This window comes from Ruditapes philippinarum, unplaced genomic scaffold, assembly GCF_026571515.1.
Source record: "Ruditapes philippinarum isolate M1 unplaced genomic scaffold, ASM2657151v2 ctg5942_1_1_1_1, whole genome shotgun sequence".
Taxonomy (NCBI): Eukaryota; Metazoa; Mollusca; class Bivalvia; order Venerida; family Veneridae; genus Ruditapes; species Ruditapes philippinarum.
This window is the reverse complement of record NW_026853223.1, coordinates 10559-27792: the sequence shown is the minus strand read 5'-3', so window position 1 is coordinate 27792 and position 17234 is coordinate 10559. Positions and strand designations below refer to the sequence as shown.

Here is a 17234-nt window from a genome sequence, read left to right as displayed (position 1 = left end):
TTTTCTTTAAACCTCCAAATGATATTTTTTTTATCAAAGTCACATATTTTCAGCGTATATATTAATAAAGCATAAAATATCAATATAAAAAGATTGGTTTTAATTATTGATACAAACTTGTCTGTTAGAAAGGTAACATATGTTTAGTAATTACTTGTGATGAATTAACAATATGAATTGTTTCTTAAATTTATACATGGTGAAAAGTGTAAAGGCAACACTTTTATTGAAAAGTTTAAACTAGATAACTTGTTTTCAATTTATGTTATTATTGATTATTGCTCGGATGTAATGCATTGTTTAATTACACTACAAACAAGTAGTAGCATATAGTTCAATATACTTTGATTGGGGACAACCTTATTAAATTAATTGCATTACATCGGAGAAGTGTGCCGATCTTTTTTTCACATGAAACTTATTCTAGATAGTCAAATGAAGTGGACTCGACAATAATAAAGTATATAATCAATATAAAAGTTTCAAAAAGTAATTTCACAATAAAGCTTAAATGGATATGTTTAAATTGCTTTAATTGTGATACGGATTGCGTTGAAAGGAAAAGGGAAATCTTGTCGGAGCATATTTATAATGTTGGTGTTTAACTATTTGTAACAGAAGCACATAATTTGTTGGAATAAAATTTAAACATTTGTAACTGCACAGTTTGTTTCCGCATTTTATCACAATGCCAGTTGGTATGTATAGACCATAACGTATTGACTGACTTATTCCAAAATTGTCAAGATGATGTTTTGGGGAGTTAGATTATATACACAGCAGCATATTGCCGCATCTGTTGAAAATATAGGTAACTTGTTGTCTTATATCAAGACAACTGATATGAAAATACATAATAATGCTATACAGCAGTTTATTCAAGAAGAGTCATTTAGACTAAACTGTCTGAAAGACGTTGTCAAACATGACGAAATGGTAGATATAATTCATTTTAGATAAATATAAAATAAACCAGATGAGTTCAAATACTGAAATAAATCTTATTTGTTTGTTTGTTATTCCTTAAAACTCCAAGTGATATTTTTTATCAAAGTCAAATATTTCAGTGTATATATTAATAAAGCATAAAATATCAATATAAAAAGATTTGTTTAAATTATTGATACAAACTTGCCTGTTAGAAAGGTAACATATGTTAAGTAATTACTTGTGGTGAATGAACAATATGAATTGTTTCTTTAATTGAAACATAGTGGAAAGTATATAGGCAAGATTTTTATTTAAAAGTATAAACTCAATAATTTGTTTGTGTTACTGTGATAACGTGTTTTCAATTTATGTTATTATTGACTATTGCTCGGATGTGATGCAGTGTTTAATTACACTACAAAAAAGTGGACTCGACAATCATTAAGTATATAGTCAATATAAAAGTTTTAAAAAAGTAATTTCACAATAAAGATTAAATGGATATATTTAAATTGCTGTAATTGTGATAAGAATTGAGTTGAAAGGAAAAGGGAAATCTTGTCGGAGCATATTTATAATGTTGGTGTTTAACTATTTGGAACAGAAGCACATAATTTGTTGGAATAAAATTTAAACATTTGTTACTGCACAGTTTGTTTCCGCATTTCATCAAAATGCCAATTGGTATGTATAGACCATAACGTATTGACTGACTTATTCCAAAATTGTCAAGATGATGTTTTGGGGAGTGCTCCTATTTTTGATCAGGATCAGAGGATATACACAGCAGCATATTGCCGCATCTGTTGAAAATATAGGTAACTTGTTGTCTTATATTAAGAGCACTGATACAAAAATACATGATAATGCTATACAGCAATTTATTCAAGAAGAGACATTTAGAGTAAATTGTTTGAAGGAAGTTGTCAAACATGCAGAAATGGTAGATATATTTCAGAGTGACAGAGACATAGATATTCACGAGACACAAGGCTATGTGCAGCAAAATAGAAACGAACTTTTTCAAAATCAATTGCATGTTTACAGAATGCAGAAACATTTGATGAAATATTACAACGTCTCTAAACAGATTCTTATACAGGGAAAATATAACACTTCATCGTTTCTAGAAAAGATGATTCAGAAACGCATGGTGGTTCTGCCAAAAACAAAGGATTTACATAATGCAGCACTGGGTATGTAACTGTTTTTTTTAATGTTTGTGACATTTTAATCATTGCGGCATATACTTCTTATTGAATGGTACATGTCTGTCTCGCTTAAATCGAAAAAGACGCACTTAAAGTTTATGGCGTATTTATTGTCTTTGTCACCATGATTAATAATGGTGACAATTCAGCTTATCAAAGCACTTGTACCAATTTGAATTAATGCAATTTCATCAATTTCAAAAAAAACAACAGAAATTTGAAAGGTGAAGCCGCAATATTACGATTTTAAAAATTCACACCTGAAGGTTTAACACAACTTTTTAAATTAGATTTTTATATTTATAGCCTATAATATTTTTATTAATCACCATCCATGCAGTGCTTTGCTTTTGCAAGTGTCATGCGAGGTGTAACAAAATAAAATAATGCATTATGCATCTTTTAATAGACGTGCATTATCTAACCTATAAAATATAGTCATGTATAACTTTTTTCTAGCATGTCCTTACTTAATTTAGGCATCAACAGGATTCAAACAGCCTACAATCTAAAATGGAATGATATATTTCGCGGTGAAATCAATGGCAAGGTTTCCAGGCATCTAACTGTTGATGAAATTCTTGACATCGTGCAAACAATTAAACCAGATTCAGAAAGCGGACTAAGTGCTTTTAAACACGCATTGACATTCTTAGCAAATATCAACAGTGGTTTATATGCTAAAATAGACCAAGAAAATCATATTGATAAACTTGAATTTATGTCAAAAACATTAGTTACAAAGAAATGTCTTTGCTCACGGGAAAGTATTCATATCTATAACATATTGAATAGTAAAAATAATACTTACGCCAAGAAAATATCATCTGCATTAAATTCTTGCATTCGGACTTTCTCCGTGCATGATTGTAAACACATGAAGCTGGCGGTCCATTCGCAAGAAGGTGTGAATTCAAATGTTCTGTATCTCTGTACGGAAGCAATATTGAAATCACCCGTTATAAAAACACGGAAAAGGAACCTCCATTGTAAACTAGTGCATAATAACCAAGCTGCGTTGATTATTAATCCAGTTAAGGTAGAAATTATTTCAGATCGCCCACGTCTAGCTATTCTTCATCATATTGTAAGAGCTGATAAAACTCTAGATTCAATTCGTAGGATTGTCAAGGAACAATCATCTTCTTATGTAACAAAAAAGATTTACGTAGAAGACGGAAAAGCTGTGGCTTTTATAGATATTGATTTATCACATGTAACGTCATATAAATTAATTGAACAAAAAATATTAGCGCTTTCAAGAACCAAAGACTTAATCAGTTTCAGAGCTCGAGCGATTAATTACGGGATTGGAGGGTTTGGAATTAATGATTCTTCTGATCAACAAGTAAATTATTTTGAAAGAGAATGCATTTTTTCGGCTGTTTTTCAATTAACAAATGTAGATGACGGAGGGTTCGAAATTTTTCAGAAATTAGGACTCACTGTAAGATTAGAAAAAGGGAGTGCTTTGCTTTATGAAAACATGTTTAGAGATGGTTCAGAATATATAAGTAACGAACACTGTAACTGTCCGGTTCTTCATGGAAATAAATGGATTGTTAAAATATGTTTAAGCATCCGCTGAATGAAATGTTCCAAGGGTTTATACCGGGTATGCAGCAATTGAGTCTTCATCATGTAACAAGTCATGGAATTTTCTCACCTCAAACTTAGTTCTCAAGGAGTTAACTGCTCTTAAACCAGCACATATTGGACAGTGACCAATGAAAAATCTTGAGACAGAACTCAGAACGTAAACAAATTAAACCTCTATGCCATGAAATGCCCTGTAAGAGTATGAGAATTTAAGAAACCAAAACAGTATGCTTTCCTGAATAAAGGTAATTCGACTAGAGGTACATAATTCTGTAGGGAAACTAAAACTGACGCAATTCTATATGATAGATACTCGTCGCATTTGACAGATTTCTATGTCTTTAATGATATAGGCAAAAACATTTTCCATTGTAATTCAGCTATTCTGTGTCAAGTAAATCACAATAAGAATATACAAAGAAAACCATTATACTGGAGCACTGTTGGTCTGTTGGCTACAAATCAAAAATAACTATAGGGGGAATGTTGAAGCATGTTCTCTTGAAGAACTTACTTAACTGTTGTTCATAAACTGTTTGATGTTTGGGGTCATGGATTGTTTTAACTGGCATCAAATGTACAGATGTACTATGCTTCAATTTTTTGCCGGATGTATTTTGCTTTTTTTTTCAAGAAAAATAGTACAATGCACTTTTGGTCCTGTTATATAGGCAGGAAATTGAAAGGATTATTCCTTTAACGTATATATCCGTATACCCTTTTTTCATAATATTTATGTCTGTAATTAGATCATTATATTTCGTTTCAGACAATGTTAATATAGAAAATAATCTAATGAATTTTGCCAATAAAATGTTATAAAGTCAAATGTTGACACTATATTTGTATTCAAAACATTAATTAAAAGAAATAAGATACTTAAAGACATCCAAATAGAATAGAAACAAATTATATATTCTCTTTTTATTAATTAATATCTGACGACCATTTAATAACTAAGAAACCATATGAATCCAAGCGAACAAAATATTTCCAGATTTGTTTAAAATTTCACAATTGCCTTTTATAAAACTTTTTCATTCGGGGAAAATTTCTTTCCTACGTTCAATATTTTCATAGAAATGAAAACAAACAATTGATGCTTACTTATATAACTTTACTTAACAAACATCTTTTAATTATTGAGGATAGAAGAAATGTTCTTTTCGTCATTTATGTAATTTCATAATAGCTAAGCTTTTAATTTGTTAGAATGACATTTACTAAGTTTATAATGAAAAATAATTTGATTTATTGGTATGCTTGAAATATAATATATTCCTCTAGTTTTTCATTGCATTCAATGTTATGTTAAAGGTCACCTTCGAACATATAGCAAGCATTCCAAAATCGTCTCCGAAATTTCCGGACAGTAATTACAAAAATATTTTTGAAAATCGCATACTCGGTTAGATTAAATCTGTTTATAGGAAATAATGTTGTTTCTTTTTCTTTCTTTTTTGTTGTTGTTGTTACTGTTGTTGTTTTTGAATGTTTTTGTTGATTTCTGGGTAGAAGGTTTAGCACCAAAAATTGAAGTCTTATAACATCTGATCCCCTTTCAAAATTGCATTTTGTTTAGTTCTGCCCATTGTTTTCTCGTTTAGGGCACACGCATTTTTTACTTGGGGACCATATGCCGCTTTTCATGAAATGGCACTTATTGAAAGTTCTATGATAACCGCCATATATACACATCTGCGGGTGTGCCAAAATTCAAAATTGTACCAGTTCATGTTAAATATTGAATTCTGCTTAAGCCGGTGCTAGGGGGCGTGGACGGTAGTTTGCACTTGGCAGTACCGTCCATGAACAAGCTCAATCAAACCGAGCCTGCAACATTTTCAATTTTGCCGTGTTGGCCTTTCTTTAGGGATTCTTATTTTCTCTATTTTATCGCCATATCAGCGTTGTTTGCGCCGGGTGGAGGCTGTAAAAAGTCGACCAGAACATTCAATAAGTGGGGTAATATTTCCGATCCTTGAACACGACATTATTGTTGTGCTTGTGGCAATTTAGTTCTTTCTATTCGGCTATTTTCTTGCTGGGTGGTTCCAGAAAACTGTCAAGAAATATTCCAAAGTAATACCTGTCCACAAACTAAAAAAGGGTTGTTACTGCCAGCAATAGGCGACGCTGTTCGAGATGCCTTCTTCGTACTAGGGACGCTGAACGTTTTCATGTTAAAAGTATTTTATCGTGTAACAATTGATTCTGTCACCAATGAAACTGACAATTCTGCAATGTATCATGACCTGGGCACATTTGGTGAAATTAAAGATAAGCAACAATTGGTAATGAGTTTATCCATTTTACTAGTACGATACATCTCTCACTTTTCCAATATGTGTGTGCAATTAACTTTATCAAATTTACATTTTTTAACAAAACATCAATAGTAAATATACATGTAACTTTCTATCACAATCGGCTTTTCGTAAAACCTGTATCACAATATTTTCATCATAATCATACATGTCCATATCATACGTATTCAAATGTCATGTGATTTTTTAAGTTTAGACATTTTGTTTATAAAGATAATGCATTTTTGCACCCTCCTTGATAACACTACTGTCAATTCTACAATTAATGCACATTAATGAAAACCAGATGTGCATGTTGTTTTTATTGAATTTAATTCAAAAATAACAGTAATTGTATATTATAAATACACTACAGGTGACATTTAAGTGATTTCTTTTAATTATCAGCTACACTTACCCATTTTAAGATTATTTTTCTAACAAGAAGATAACTCAAACCGATTAATGAAAATAGGCTAAAGAAATATAAAGAATACACTGTGCCAATAACTGAATAAAGTTCATTTGACGTTTTCAATCGACATCTACTTCTTTAAACCATACTTTTCGGACTTACATTGCCTTTGAACTTTTGGTTTTATAAACTCAGTTCTACATTATTTACAAGCGTACCTAAAAGAGTCTCCTCAGGACCAAACTAATGATATACTTTAACAGAAAATGATGACAATACCTGAAATGACCCAAAATCGCGATCTTCCATGTTAAAACATGGTCTAACATATAATTTTGAAGAGAAATTGTTGTTATGTAGAATTTTTTCATTTTGTTTTTCATTAGCCCATTACCGCATGAGCATTTTGTGAAAAAATGGCTGTTTCCATTGAAAAGTCTCCCGTAACAAGTTCAAATTGCTGTAAAATTATAAAAACTGATTCAATACTAATTAAACTTGGCACAAATGTTGACTGGACCATTGCCATTGTAACAATATGCTCTATCTTAATTTTCCTGTTACCATGGCAACGAGGGGACATCTAAAAAATACCAAAATCGCTTTTTGCGTTATATTTTTTTCTATCAAAAGTGCTGCAACTTCTTAATGGATTGAGATAGAGTCAAAGGCTTTTTCGTTGATTACACGTTACCTTAAGATCGATCTGGAATCATTTTAGCCCCTCACAAGACCAGAGTTTTCTTGGCGATGAGGGGGCTGCCGCCCCCTTCAAACCCCTAAACAGAAGTGGGCACATCCCACTTCTGGCAACCCCTTGATGTATCTTTTGGATATGGGGCGGCGCCGAAAAAGTGTTCACTTTTTTAAACAACATTTCTCAAACAAAAACAAGTGTTTGGGGCATGAATAAGGCATTTTTTCACCATTTGAGACAACAAAAAAAGGGGGGGGGTAGTAAAAGGCGTAAAAAAGCGTGTTTATCTGGTAATGGGTTAATAGACACAGGTGAATTTTGTTGCGGGGATATGTTAATTTAGAAGTTGGTGAATAGTAAATTACGATATCTCAGACTTTTAGATAATTTTCAGCCGTATAAAAACAGCAGGAGAATCAAAAAGTCATTTCACCATATATCAAATAAATATATAATACAATAGTGACCAAGTTGGTATTTTTCCGTATTTCAAAGGATTGTTTTGACTTAAACATATCTCATTCGCCATGTTTGGCTGGTATAAACTCTATATCATGTAAACCAATGGCTGCGATTGCGATGTTTTGAAGTCCGTTTTGAAGACCCTCGCTGACCACCCCTCCAGCATTATAATTTACAAAATCCATGTTAATTTCACTGTTGCTTTCTACGTGACCATTACCATTGGCAACAGGGTTGCACAACTGCTTAGCAATTTTAGAACTATCCTTTATAATATCTGAAGACGAGTGCGTCTTGTTATTGGAACCGGATTTACTTTCGTCTTTGCGCTTGCGCGAATGAAATCCCTTTGTGATCGAGGCTGCGGTAAGCGAAATTTTTGCGGTGTTCATTTCTACAGCATTAGCTTCCGACTCGTCCATCTTGTTTGCACATATGCATACGCACGAACGGTTCTTCCTACACGACCGGCAATGTTTCCGGAACAAATTCCAGTACAGTTTCGTGATTCGTTGCGTACAGATAAATGAAATGAATATGAATACTCCCTGCCCTGCATTCAGTACAATGAAAATGTATTCAAGGGGCGTAAAATCGGTCCATAGATACAAGTAGCCAAAAATCCACGTAACTCCAGTGAGGGATGATAATTTCATGTATATCACTGTATTGGCGCGGTCGGTCGATTTTCCACGTCTACGCATAGTGGATGCTGATATTTGATATACGACGGCGAAAAAGAATCCCATGTTAAGGATAATTATCACGCCAACAGGCAGGGCAAACACCCAACCAACCATAACCGGGTTCGATATATAACATACACGTCCACCGTACCCGATTTCCTGTCCATTGGATCTATACATCGAAACTGTGATGTTTATAGCTACCATCGAAATAGCAATGCCATAGCAATACAATGCATAACAACAGACTTGCGGATCTAATGCTCTTACGGAACGATAACTCTGTCCAGTTACAAACGTCCGAAACATATGCAAAGTGCATGCGTTCATCCAGAAAATTGCAGTAAGCCAAAATAAATGAATGAAAACACCTAGAGCGATACAAAGCTTTGGGGTCTCCGTCTGATCCATGCCAAACTGATATAAAACCTGCGCGAAAAGAAGATGTACTGATAACATTAGGTTATTCTTTCCGGGAATAGAACGCAGCTCGTCGAAAACGACATACGTTAAGATAGTGATTAAAAGACCGGCAATTGACATCATATTACAAATAACCGAAACGATAGCCTGTGGTGAGTAAACCTGACCCTTGCGTTTCTCTTCGAGATATTTACCGGCGTCGCGGAGATAGTCGGATAGGCACATGCGTACCTGTTCATAGTTCGTGGTTCTTGCAAACTCGCCGGTATTAATACGAGTGTCAGGTTTGATTATGTCAAAGATGTCAATGTAATCGTGAATTTCGCTTCTATGAAGAAGCACTTGTGTGCAAAATGACAGTTTGTTTATTTGCATATGTTTGAATGAAGATTTAATGGCCTCAACATCGACCCTGTAAATGTTTATTAAAGCAGTATACTTAATAAGATCTATAATAACAATATCGCTAAGCGGGTATGTACTTAATTCTATTTTGATACCTACAGAAAACTCCACGTGGACACCAACGGTTCCGTTCTCCGTGAGGATAGCTATATCTCTATCATACGTTGTTTCATCAAAAATTATACTTTTGTTGACTGAATTCCGATCTATGCTTACCAGTATAAATGTATAAATGTAAGAGTTATCATCTGTTATAGAAAGAACAATAATTTCTGTAGTGATCTGATTGTCAAATCCAAACATCTGCGCTAAAACATCATCAGTGAAGATTGTTTTGTTTGTTTTCTCGAAAACGTCTTTTGACAAACTGTCTGGGATAAGCTTTAGAGATATACTGTATTTCGCTTTGATGACGTCTTTGTAAATAGGAATGCAGTTGACGCCGACACGCTGACGTCCATTAGGACAATACCAATCCCTGCATTTCTCCTAAAATATAAATGAAAAATATAATCACGTACTATGAAATAAATAACAATGTTATTTTCTATGGATGGATTGTGTTTTCTTTCTATATAATGTGCGAAAATGAAATGTTTAAAATAACGTCTGCAAATTATATCTGCAGAAACATTCAGAATTTCTAGACTCGTGTGGTTTTCCTGCAAGTCTGTCTGTCTGTATGTCTGTCACTCTCTCTGTCTCTCTCTCTCTTCTATCATATAAGCGTTGTTACAGACAAAGATAATCTTCTGTAAATTTAATATTGATGTTTTTATATGTAAAATGATCTTTCCTCTAAGATACTATGGTTTCCATAAAATGAAGATGATTTGAATGTGTTTTTGAACGCTTGACTTGTATTGGTTTTGCAAAGTGAGATGCACATTGATTTCATTTATGTTATCCCTCAGATAGTTTAGCTAATATTGTGAGGCATCAGGTGTTATAGCCAAGTTACAACATTGTTAGAATTTATGATTATTTCATAACTTACAATTATAAAAACCTTATAGAAAATTAAAATGATAGAAAAAAATAATGATAATTAAACATGTCATTTTACAGTGTAGCATATTCAATAAACGGTCTGACGCAATTCCAAGTTTCTTATTTCGTATTCGCACGTTAGTAAACTTTACTAAATGTGTTTTTCATTTGACAGAACAATCAAAATAATGTACAACAGTTACAATTTCTTGTGACCATGAATAAAAACTGTGAAGTGACAAATTAGGGGACAATTAGTGAAAATGTGACAATATCCAAAAAAAAAAAAAAAAAAAAAACACAAGGAAACAAAAAGAAAGAAAGAAATAATCAGAGTAAAGTATGTACGTGTTTGAAGCCTATTCTCATTAAGGCCAGTGTTTAAATGAGTATGTATTGGTAATAATTAACATTCTCGGTGTTTAGGGTGAAATATAAAAGTAACATTTTACTTAATGTGTTTCTCCAGCACGAAATTGACTTCTTTTAAAACACACAGAGAAGAACTGAATAAAAGTAGGATTTTCGTTGAGGTTGTTGCTGTTAAAATAACATTTAGTGATTAAGTATTTTACAAATTGTATTTTAAAATAAATAATATAGAATTAAATGTAATTTTCATTTGAGTCTGTGTTTTTTTAGAAGACACTAATTAGGCTGGTTGCCTAGGTTTTTTTGGCGGGATTTCTACTAAAATTTATTTATAACAACATTACAGGTTAACAATTATAATAATATTTTTGATGAACAAAACAATTCGTACACGAACAAACGAACAATATTTTATTTATAAGAAAAGAAAAAGGTAATTGCGTTTTCAGTTGATAAGACAAAATTAAAATAACCAATGTTTATACATATACGGTATATATACCCTGTACGTACAAGGTTAAATTTTGCACTTCAATCTAGGAAATAGTGTTAGTAAATGCTCAATGCCTGATTTGTTATTGAACCTGTATAAAAAGATAACAACTTTTCCTAGTACGAGAAATACGACTACAAAGTATGTATATACAGACCATGTTGGCGATTTGAAAACTATTATACAGTATATCTTGGCCTTCAGGAATGACATATAGTTTAATTGACCAAAAGTACTAATCTTGTCATAACGGTTGCTCATTTAACCAACGGTGAACATCCTTATACAGTTGTTGATTCTATAACTTACATGAAAATTGCAAACTCGGTTTAATGGGTATAATGAAAAAATGAAACATATCTTATGCCCTATAACACCGACTTAAGCGGTACATATTCAATTATCAACACTAAATGTGCTGGAATCATTTATTCTAAAGGAAAAGAAAAGTATAACAACACTGAAATTAATCTAATAATACGATCCTTGATACTACTCTTTTGTCCAAGCGAGGATTGCACGCATGCAGAGCTGCCTTTCACACAAAGATATGGACACCATATTTTATTTATATCCTTCGCTTTCATTCTGATCATGATGCAAAAATTTCATTTGTCCAATTATAGACATATCAATACATATCAATTAAGCTTTATAACGGATAATTATGCCAAAGTTATACTGCCAAATCACAATTGTCTAATTGATAAATATTATCCAGAATTCGACATATATGGGATTTTTTCCTGGCTAATATTTCGGTACAATCATTGCTTCGACATGCACAACATATTGATAGACCACGTGCGAATATTCGTTAAATCTGCACGATTTTCTTGCAAATTTAAAGCAGAAAATTATGACATTATTTGTCTGGCCCAGTACACCGTGAATATCCAGTAACGCAGGAATGTGCAAATAATGTAACCGTAACGCCGAATCTGTGAAACACTATTACCAAAACGAATAGCGCAGTAAGTAAACGGACCCAAATATTTTATTTTTAATCAAATTTAAAGAAATGAATGAGCGCATACGGCCGCTACGACATTATACTTAAACCAGCATTACAATTTTTTTCAGGAATGTGTTAACTTCTTTTGATCAGTCGTGAGAAAGTCAACCTGATTACCGTTTTGAAGGTGACTTTTGTGTTTCGTCAAATAAATATGTACATTTAACACATTTAAAACAATATTTTTTCATATCCTGTATACCTAAGACATTTGTCAAACTACAAGTGTTGTATAACAATAGAAGAAAGTTGGTAAAATAAGATTTAGCTACGTTTAATAAGATAACCGACGTTGCTTCAGTGCTCCATTCACGAATTCAGCGTTACCTCGTAAAAATGGTGTGTATAGTCTAAATTAAGTGTAATATGACACGAGTAGATTGGAAAATGTCTCGGGTACACCGCATATAAAAAGTCATAAAGTAATATGTAAGTTTTTAAAGATGCCAACAAAACTAAAAATCGCCATCAATACGATAGTTAGGTCGTCATTTTCACGAATGATCTTTAAAAATAAACATTTTCATGGAAATTGTTTTGATGAGGTTTAAAGTTAAATGTCTCAGCAACCGTATGCTCTAATTAATTTCTTTCAATTCAATTTGGTGTGCAATGAAAAATGTTGGCCCAATTACTTATCGCGGTGCATGTTTCAGACACTAAATTGCACAATTTTGCCTTACTTTTGCACAATTCCTGCGTTATTTGCACATTCCTGCGTTACTGAATATACACGGTGCAATAACACTGATATATTTTACAAAACACGTGTCACTGACGGCCAAAGAAATTGACCTATCAAAAAGCATAGCAATTAGATAATTGACAAAATTATCTTGAACACCAAAACTATAATTAGGCCAAATTTTCAACAAGGCACAGCTACACATTTAAATAAAGGTTTTTTCTTTCCTTTTCTTGTATTACATTAGGTCATTATTGATATGTCCAAATACATTGTATATCTAATATATTTATTCATAGTGTTGCCCCTCACATGTTCACGTGACTGTTTATTATTGTTTACTATTACATATGTATTGGTCTCAAGTTTTTGTATTGTAAATATGAAAACTCAGATATATATTCAATAAACTTGAAAGTCGCTTTTTAATCAACTTGTAACAGTTATAACCCTGAAAAGCTGTGAAAATCTTCTTTCAGATTCTTAATTCCGGGGTAAGACTATTAACCAAAATGTATGCCATATTCGCCAACCCTGTCGCGACTATTCAAAGAATAGGGCGACCCCCAAGGCCTGTACTCACCCAGGCCTTGGTGCGACACTTTGGTTAAGTCTTAAAAACTACTGAAGGGAATGGGTTGTAACTTTTGTAACTTGACACACTTATTTGAGAGCATGATAGAATGTCGCTGTCCAAGGCTTACTGTAGAGCACTCTACATGTACCATATATTTTGAACACCTCGGCTATTAGACATACTAACCTCGGACTTGATACGGATTAAAGTAGGTCTACCACGTGGTTTTAGATGTAAACAAAAACAGAGGGTATAATTTTTAATAACGTATAATGAATGTATATATTTGACATCAAAAGAAAAAGAAAGTCTACTTCGGTTATTATGATTGAAAATATGTTTGACAATCACAATGAATTCATAAATTCCCACTGATGAAAAATTATAACCTAATCCGGAGGTAGATATTTTTACTTTCGGTTTCTACAAGTATAAGATATAAAATAATGTACTGTTTACATTTATATCTATAAATTGTCTTAATAAAGTTGGACATTTACTCGCTATATTGGAATAAACAACTCCATGCATCCATGTGTACATGTTTAGTTAGTCCGGTCTGTGTATTCTAACTATTATGTTCGATGTCTATCTCCTTAATTTGACGGAAAGGCCGAGGAGGTGCGAGTAAGATTTAAACATAATTATGGCTACTTCTGAACTTAGAAATTTCTACATTACCTAGACTCTTATTTACTATTCCTACCGACAGCTCTTGTTTTACTTTGTCAACAATGTCCATCAAGTGTTATATCAACAAATCGGCAATATTTTTGCCCTTAAACATTCAAATTTAAACTTAAAAAGTGACCTCAAATTTTATTCTCACTTGAAATGTTCCTGTTCATGCAAAGTTAAAAAAAAATATTTAAGAAATGAATTGAATTGTGACAAGCAATTTATCGATTTACTAACATGAAGATGACTATATAAACTTACCAAGAAAGGGTCAAATGTCTGCTCTCCACATCTCACACCAGACGGTAAATAACTAGCAGGTGTAAGCTCTACGTCCAGCAATGGCGGAATAATCTGTGAATCGTCTCCCATACCATTGTTCAGTTCAGCAACCAACTCATTTTCGTCGTGAAGAAAAATATCTACATCAGACGGACAGGTGTGATTGTCCTTATCGCTGTCGAATGTATTACACAAATAGCAAAAGTAGTTTCCGTATACGAATGTTTCGTTTTCTTGAGCACTTATATAAGGCATATAAAACTCGCCACATGCCGCTCGTACGGAGGTGTTCTTGAATTCATCTGGACATACTCTGACAATGTTTGTTTCCTCGAAACAGAAGTCCTGTTTCACATCTGCTCCATTTGGCGGCAAGAAGTCAATGCCACATTCGTGGTAATTTGTCGTAGCAGTGTATGTAAAAACTGACTCGGCTGTAATAGGAAACAATAATATGTCTGCTTTAATTACATTCACCTTAGAACATGTGATGAAAGCTTTCCATGGTTCCAAGTAAGTAGTGTTGTCGTTACTGATATTGTTGCACTGGGCACAGAAAATATTTCTATACGTCAATCCATTGTCGAAGTCATATACTGGAGTGCTTTCGTTAAACTTTGTTGCATCAGGTTCCGTACAACGCGTTTCATTAATAGCTGGCAAACACCCTGTTACCATAGTTACTCCTAAGTGTGACTTGGAACCTTTTTCATCGTATTTTGACATTTGTTTCTGACTTTTATTCAAATTAATGGTTGTAGTAACGCATTCAGATTGACTCTTGTTTGGTTCAGTTTGATTTGCAATTTGTTCAGTTTGATTTGTAGTTTGTATATCAGGGCAGCAGTTACCTTTGTGTATGCAAACAGAAGTATCACAGGAGCATGGTAAACAACATAAAGCAGCACTTGCAGTATTGTAACAATTTTCGTATCCCGGGCATGCCTGATGTAAAGATTCAATTTGGGTTGTTGTCAACACAGCGTCTGAGTGAACCAAACTTAATACAATAATAGCCCACATCAGAAGATGGAGTCCACAATAACTGGAATCCATTGTCATGTAGTTGTCATTCAGACCTATACGTTCTGAAAGTCATTATTTGAACATATATAAATTTACTTATCATTATATCAACGAGCTTAAGTCTTGTCTCTAAAAACACGCATGTAAATTGCTTGATTATCTAATGTATTATTAATAATTATATTAACTTAATATATAATCTTAATGAAAAGACAACATTTACTGTTGTAATATAATTCAATGATATACTTACATGCTAATGTAAATGGTTATTTTCTAAAATTACAATCAATATAATTGCTGGCTAGAAATAAATTAACAAACAAACAAACAAAATAAAATCCTAATATATTTTAATAAGTACTGACTGCCTTTTGACTTTAAATTCAACTCCAGAGAAGCGTTTACCAGCATTGTTTTCAACTTCCGGCCAAACTTTTCATATTCGTTACATAATTTTGATGATATTAATAACATCATATTTGTGTTCTGCGCATTTAATTAAAAGACTTCGAATTGTAATGATAATTTTAAATAATAATCATCATCATCATCATCATCAACATGATAATCATTATCAAAAGAGCATACTTTTCATTTCGATGGTATTTGAAAATTTGCATTCAATTACAGTTACCAGATTATATGCCAAATTATTTTAGGATGAATGAGAAAGGAAAAAACATGTAAAGTATACGTACCGCATAGTTCACTAGTATACCATATAATTCTCTATATTCCTGCGTCGCAAATGATTAAATTATATATATACGATATATTTATATTTCGCACATACGACGACAAAGGATCATCGGTGAATTGCGATATACAAAACCGAGGTAAGCGTCGAAGTAGTTACCATGGTAACGAAGGTAAGGCGTTATTAGATTACGGCTGCTGTGATATTTATTTTGATACCTTGGCAGAGAGCGTGTTTTATTAAATAAAAAGACCAGTCGCCATTCATCCGTCCTTTGTATATAAACTGAAAAAAATCACATGTATATTCTAACATGTTCTTTAGAAAAGAAACAAAAAACAAACATTTAAATATCAAGCAGGTTTCCTGGAAAACATTTGCACAAAGAACGCAATTTTCTGAAACAGATATTACTTATTTGCCATTACACCTAAAATGACGTAATTCTAACACATGAGTATCGCCTATTATGATAGAAATATTATCATAAAATAATATATCAATGGCTATATTTTGTGGAAAGACAAACTTGATTCAATCAGTTGTTCTAAAATATTTTCAATGAGAAACTTTAATAGTTGGTTCCTTCAAGTTCTTGGCCATATAATTCAGAGTATGTAAGTGTTTAATGTTTTGCTTTATTGTTTCTTTTCTGGAGACTGACTTTGTATTTCTAAAAAAATAATCTAGTAGTTTTCCAGGCGATTTATAAATGTGCACAGTAAATTACATGTTTACAGTATATTGCCAAAACGGACAGCGATTGCACGAAAATGCCTTGCTGAGACATCATTTTTCCAGCAACGGACAAAATGTGTCATTACTTTATATTTTGGGCGATTATATTTTGTTCAACATTGACAGTAACAATGTTGAAACAAAATTCATATTGGTTGTAGTCAAAGAAAGTAACTTGATATAAAAATCGTATTAAGCTAGTATTAACATGTGAAGTAACTTAGATTGTTGCGGTAATTGTCGAGTCGGCTACAACTTGTAAGCCTGAGGTCCCCAGTAAAAGGCATTCGTCGGTACTGAAAAATACACAATGACCCTCGGAACGAAACTCGCCAAAAATATAGGTGTTCAAATAATGATACGATGTATACAGGATGTTTAACTTTCAACATTGTCGTGTGTAAGTAATTCATATCTTAAATTCGTTGAAAGACATATACATGTATTTGTGGCGCCTACAGATTTATGTGACCTTCCCAAACTTGCAGATACCAGTGGATATTTTTACATGGACAGGTAGTTCTACTATCAAGTATGTTATTTG

At 32.7% G+C, this 17234-nt stretch overlaps 2 protein-coding genes across 2 annotated transcripts; one reads left to right on the top strand and one right to left on the bottom strand.

The window, feature by feature from the left end:
- The first annotated feature begins 27 nt into the window (after window positions 1-27).
- On the top strand, window positions 28-4017 carry LOC132736164 (prolyl 4-hydroxylase subunit alpha-1-like). The gene is made up of 2 exons (XM_060723252.1): window positions 28-2126; window positions 2621-4017. The coding sequence occupies exons 1-2, from the start codon at window positions 1664-1666 to the stop codon at window positions 3727-3729; spliced, it is 1572 nt and encodes a 523-aa protein (XP_060579235.1). The 5' UTR covers window positions 28-1663; the 3' UTR covers window positions 3730-4017.
- Window positions 4018-7640: 3623 nt separating this feature from the next.
- On the bottom strand, window positions 7641-15307 carry LOC132736163 (uncharacterized). The gene is made up of 2 exons (XM_060723251.1): window positions 14206-15307; window positions 7641-9623 (listed from the first exon to the last, which is right to left on the bottom strand). The coding sequence occupies exons 1-2, from the start codon at window positions 15286-15288 to the stop codon at window positions 7677-7679; spliced, it is 3030 nt and encodes a 1009-aa protein (XP_060579234.1). The 5' UTR covers window positions 15289-15307; the 3' UTR covers window positions 7641-7676.
- Between the last annotated feature and the right edge of the window lie 1927 nt (window positions 15308-17234).

Coding starts and splice junctions, on each gene's coding strand:
- LOC132736164 (XM_060723252.1), top strand. CDS start 1,664: ATGATGTTTTGGGGAGTGCTCCTATTTTTGATCAGGATCAGAGGATAT. Junction 2,127..2,620: donor TTTACATAATGCAGCACTGG/GTATGTAACTGT, acceptor TACTTAATTTAG/GCATCAACAGGATTCAAACA.
- LOC132736163 (XM_060723251.1), bottom strand. CDS start 15,288: ATGACAATGGATTCCAGTTATTGTGGACTCCATCTTCTGATGTGGGCT. Junction 9,624..14,205: donor AGACATTTGACCCTTTCTTG/GTAAGTTTATAT, acceptor TTTATATTTTAG/GAGAAATGCAGGGATTGGTA.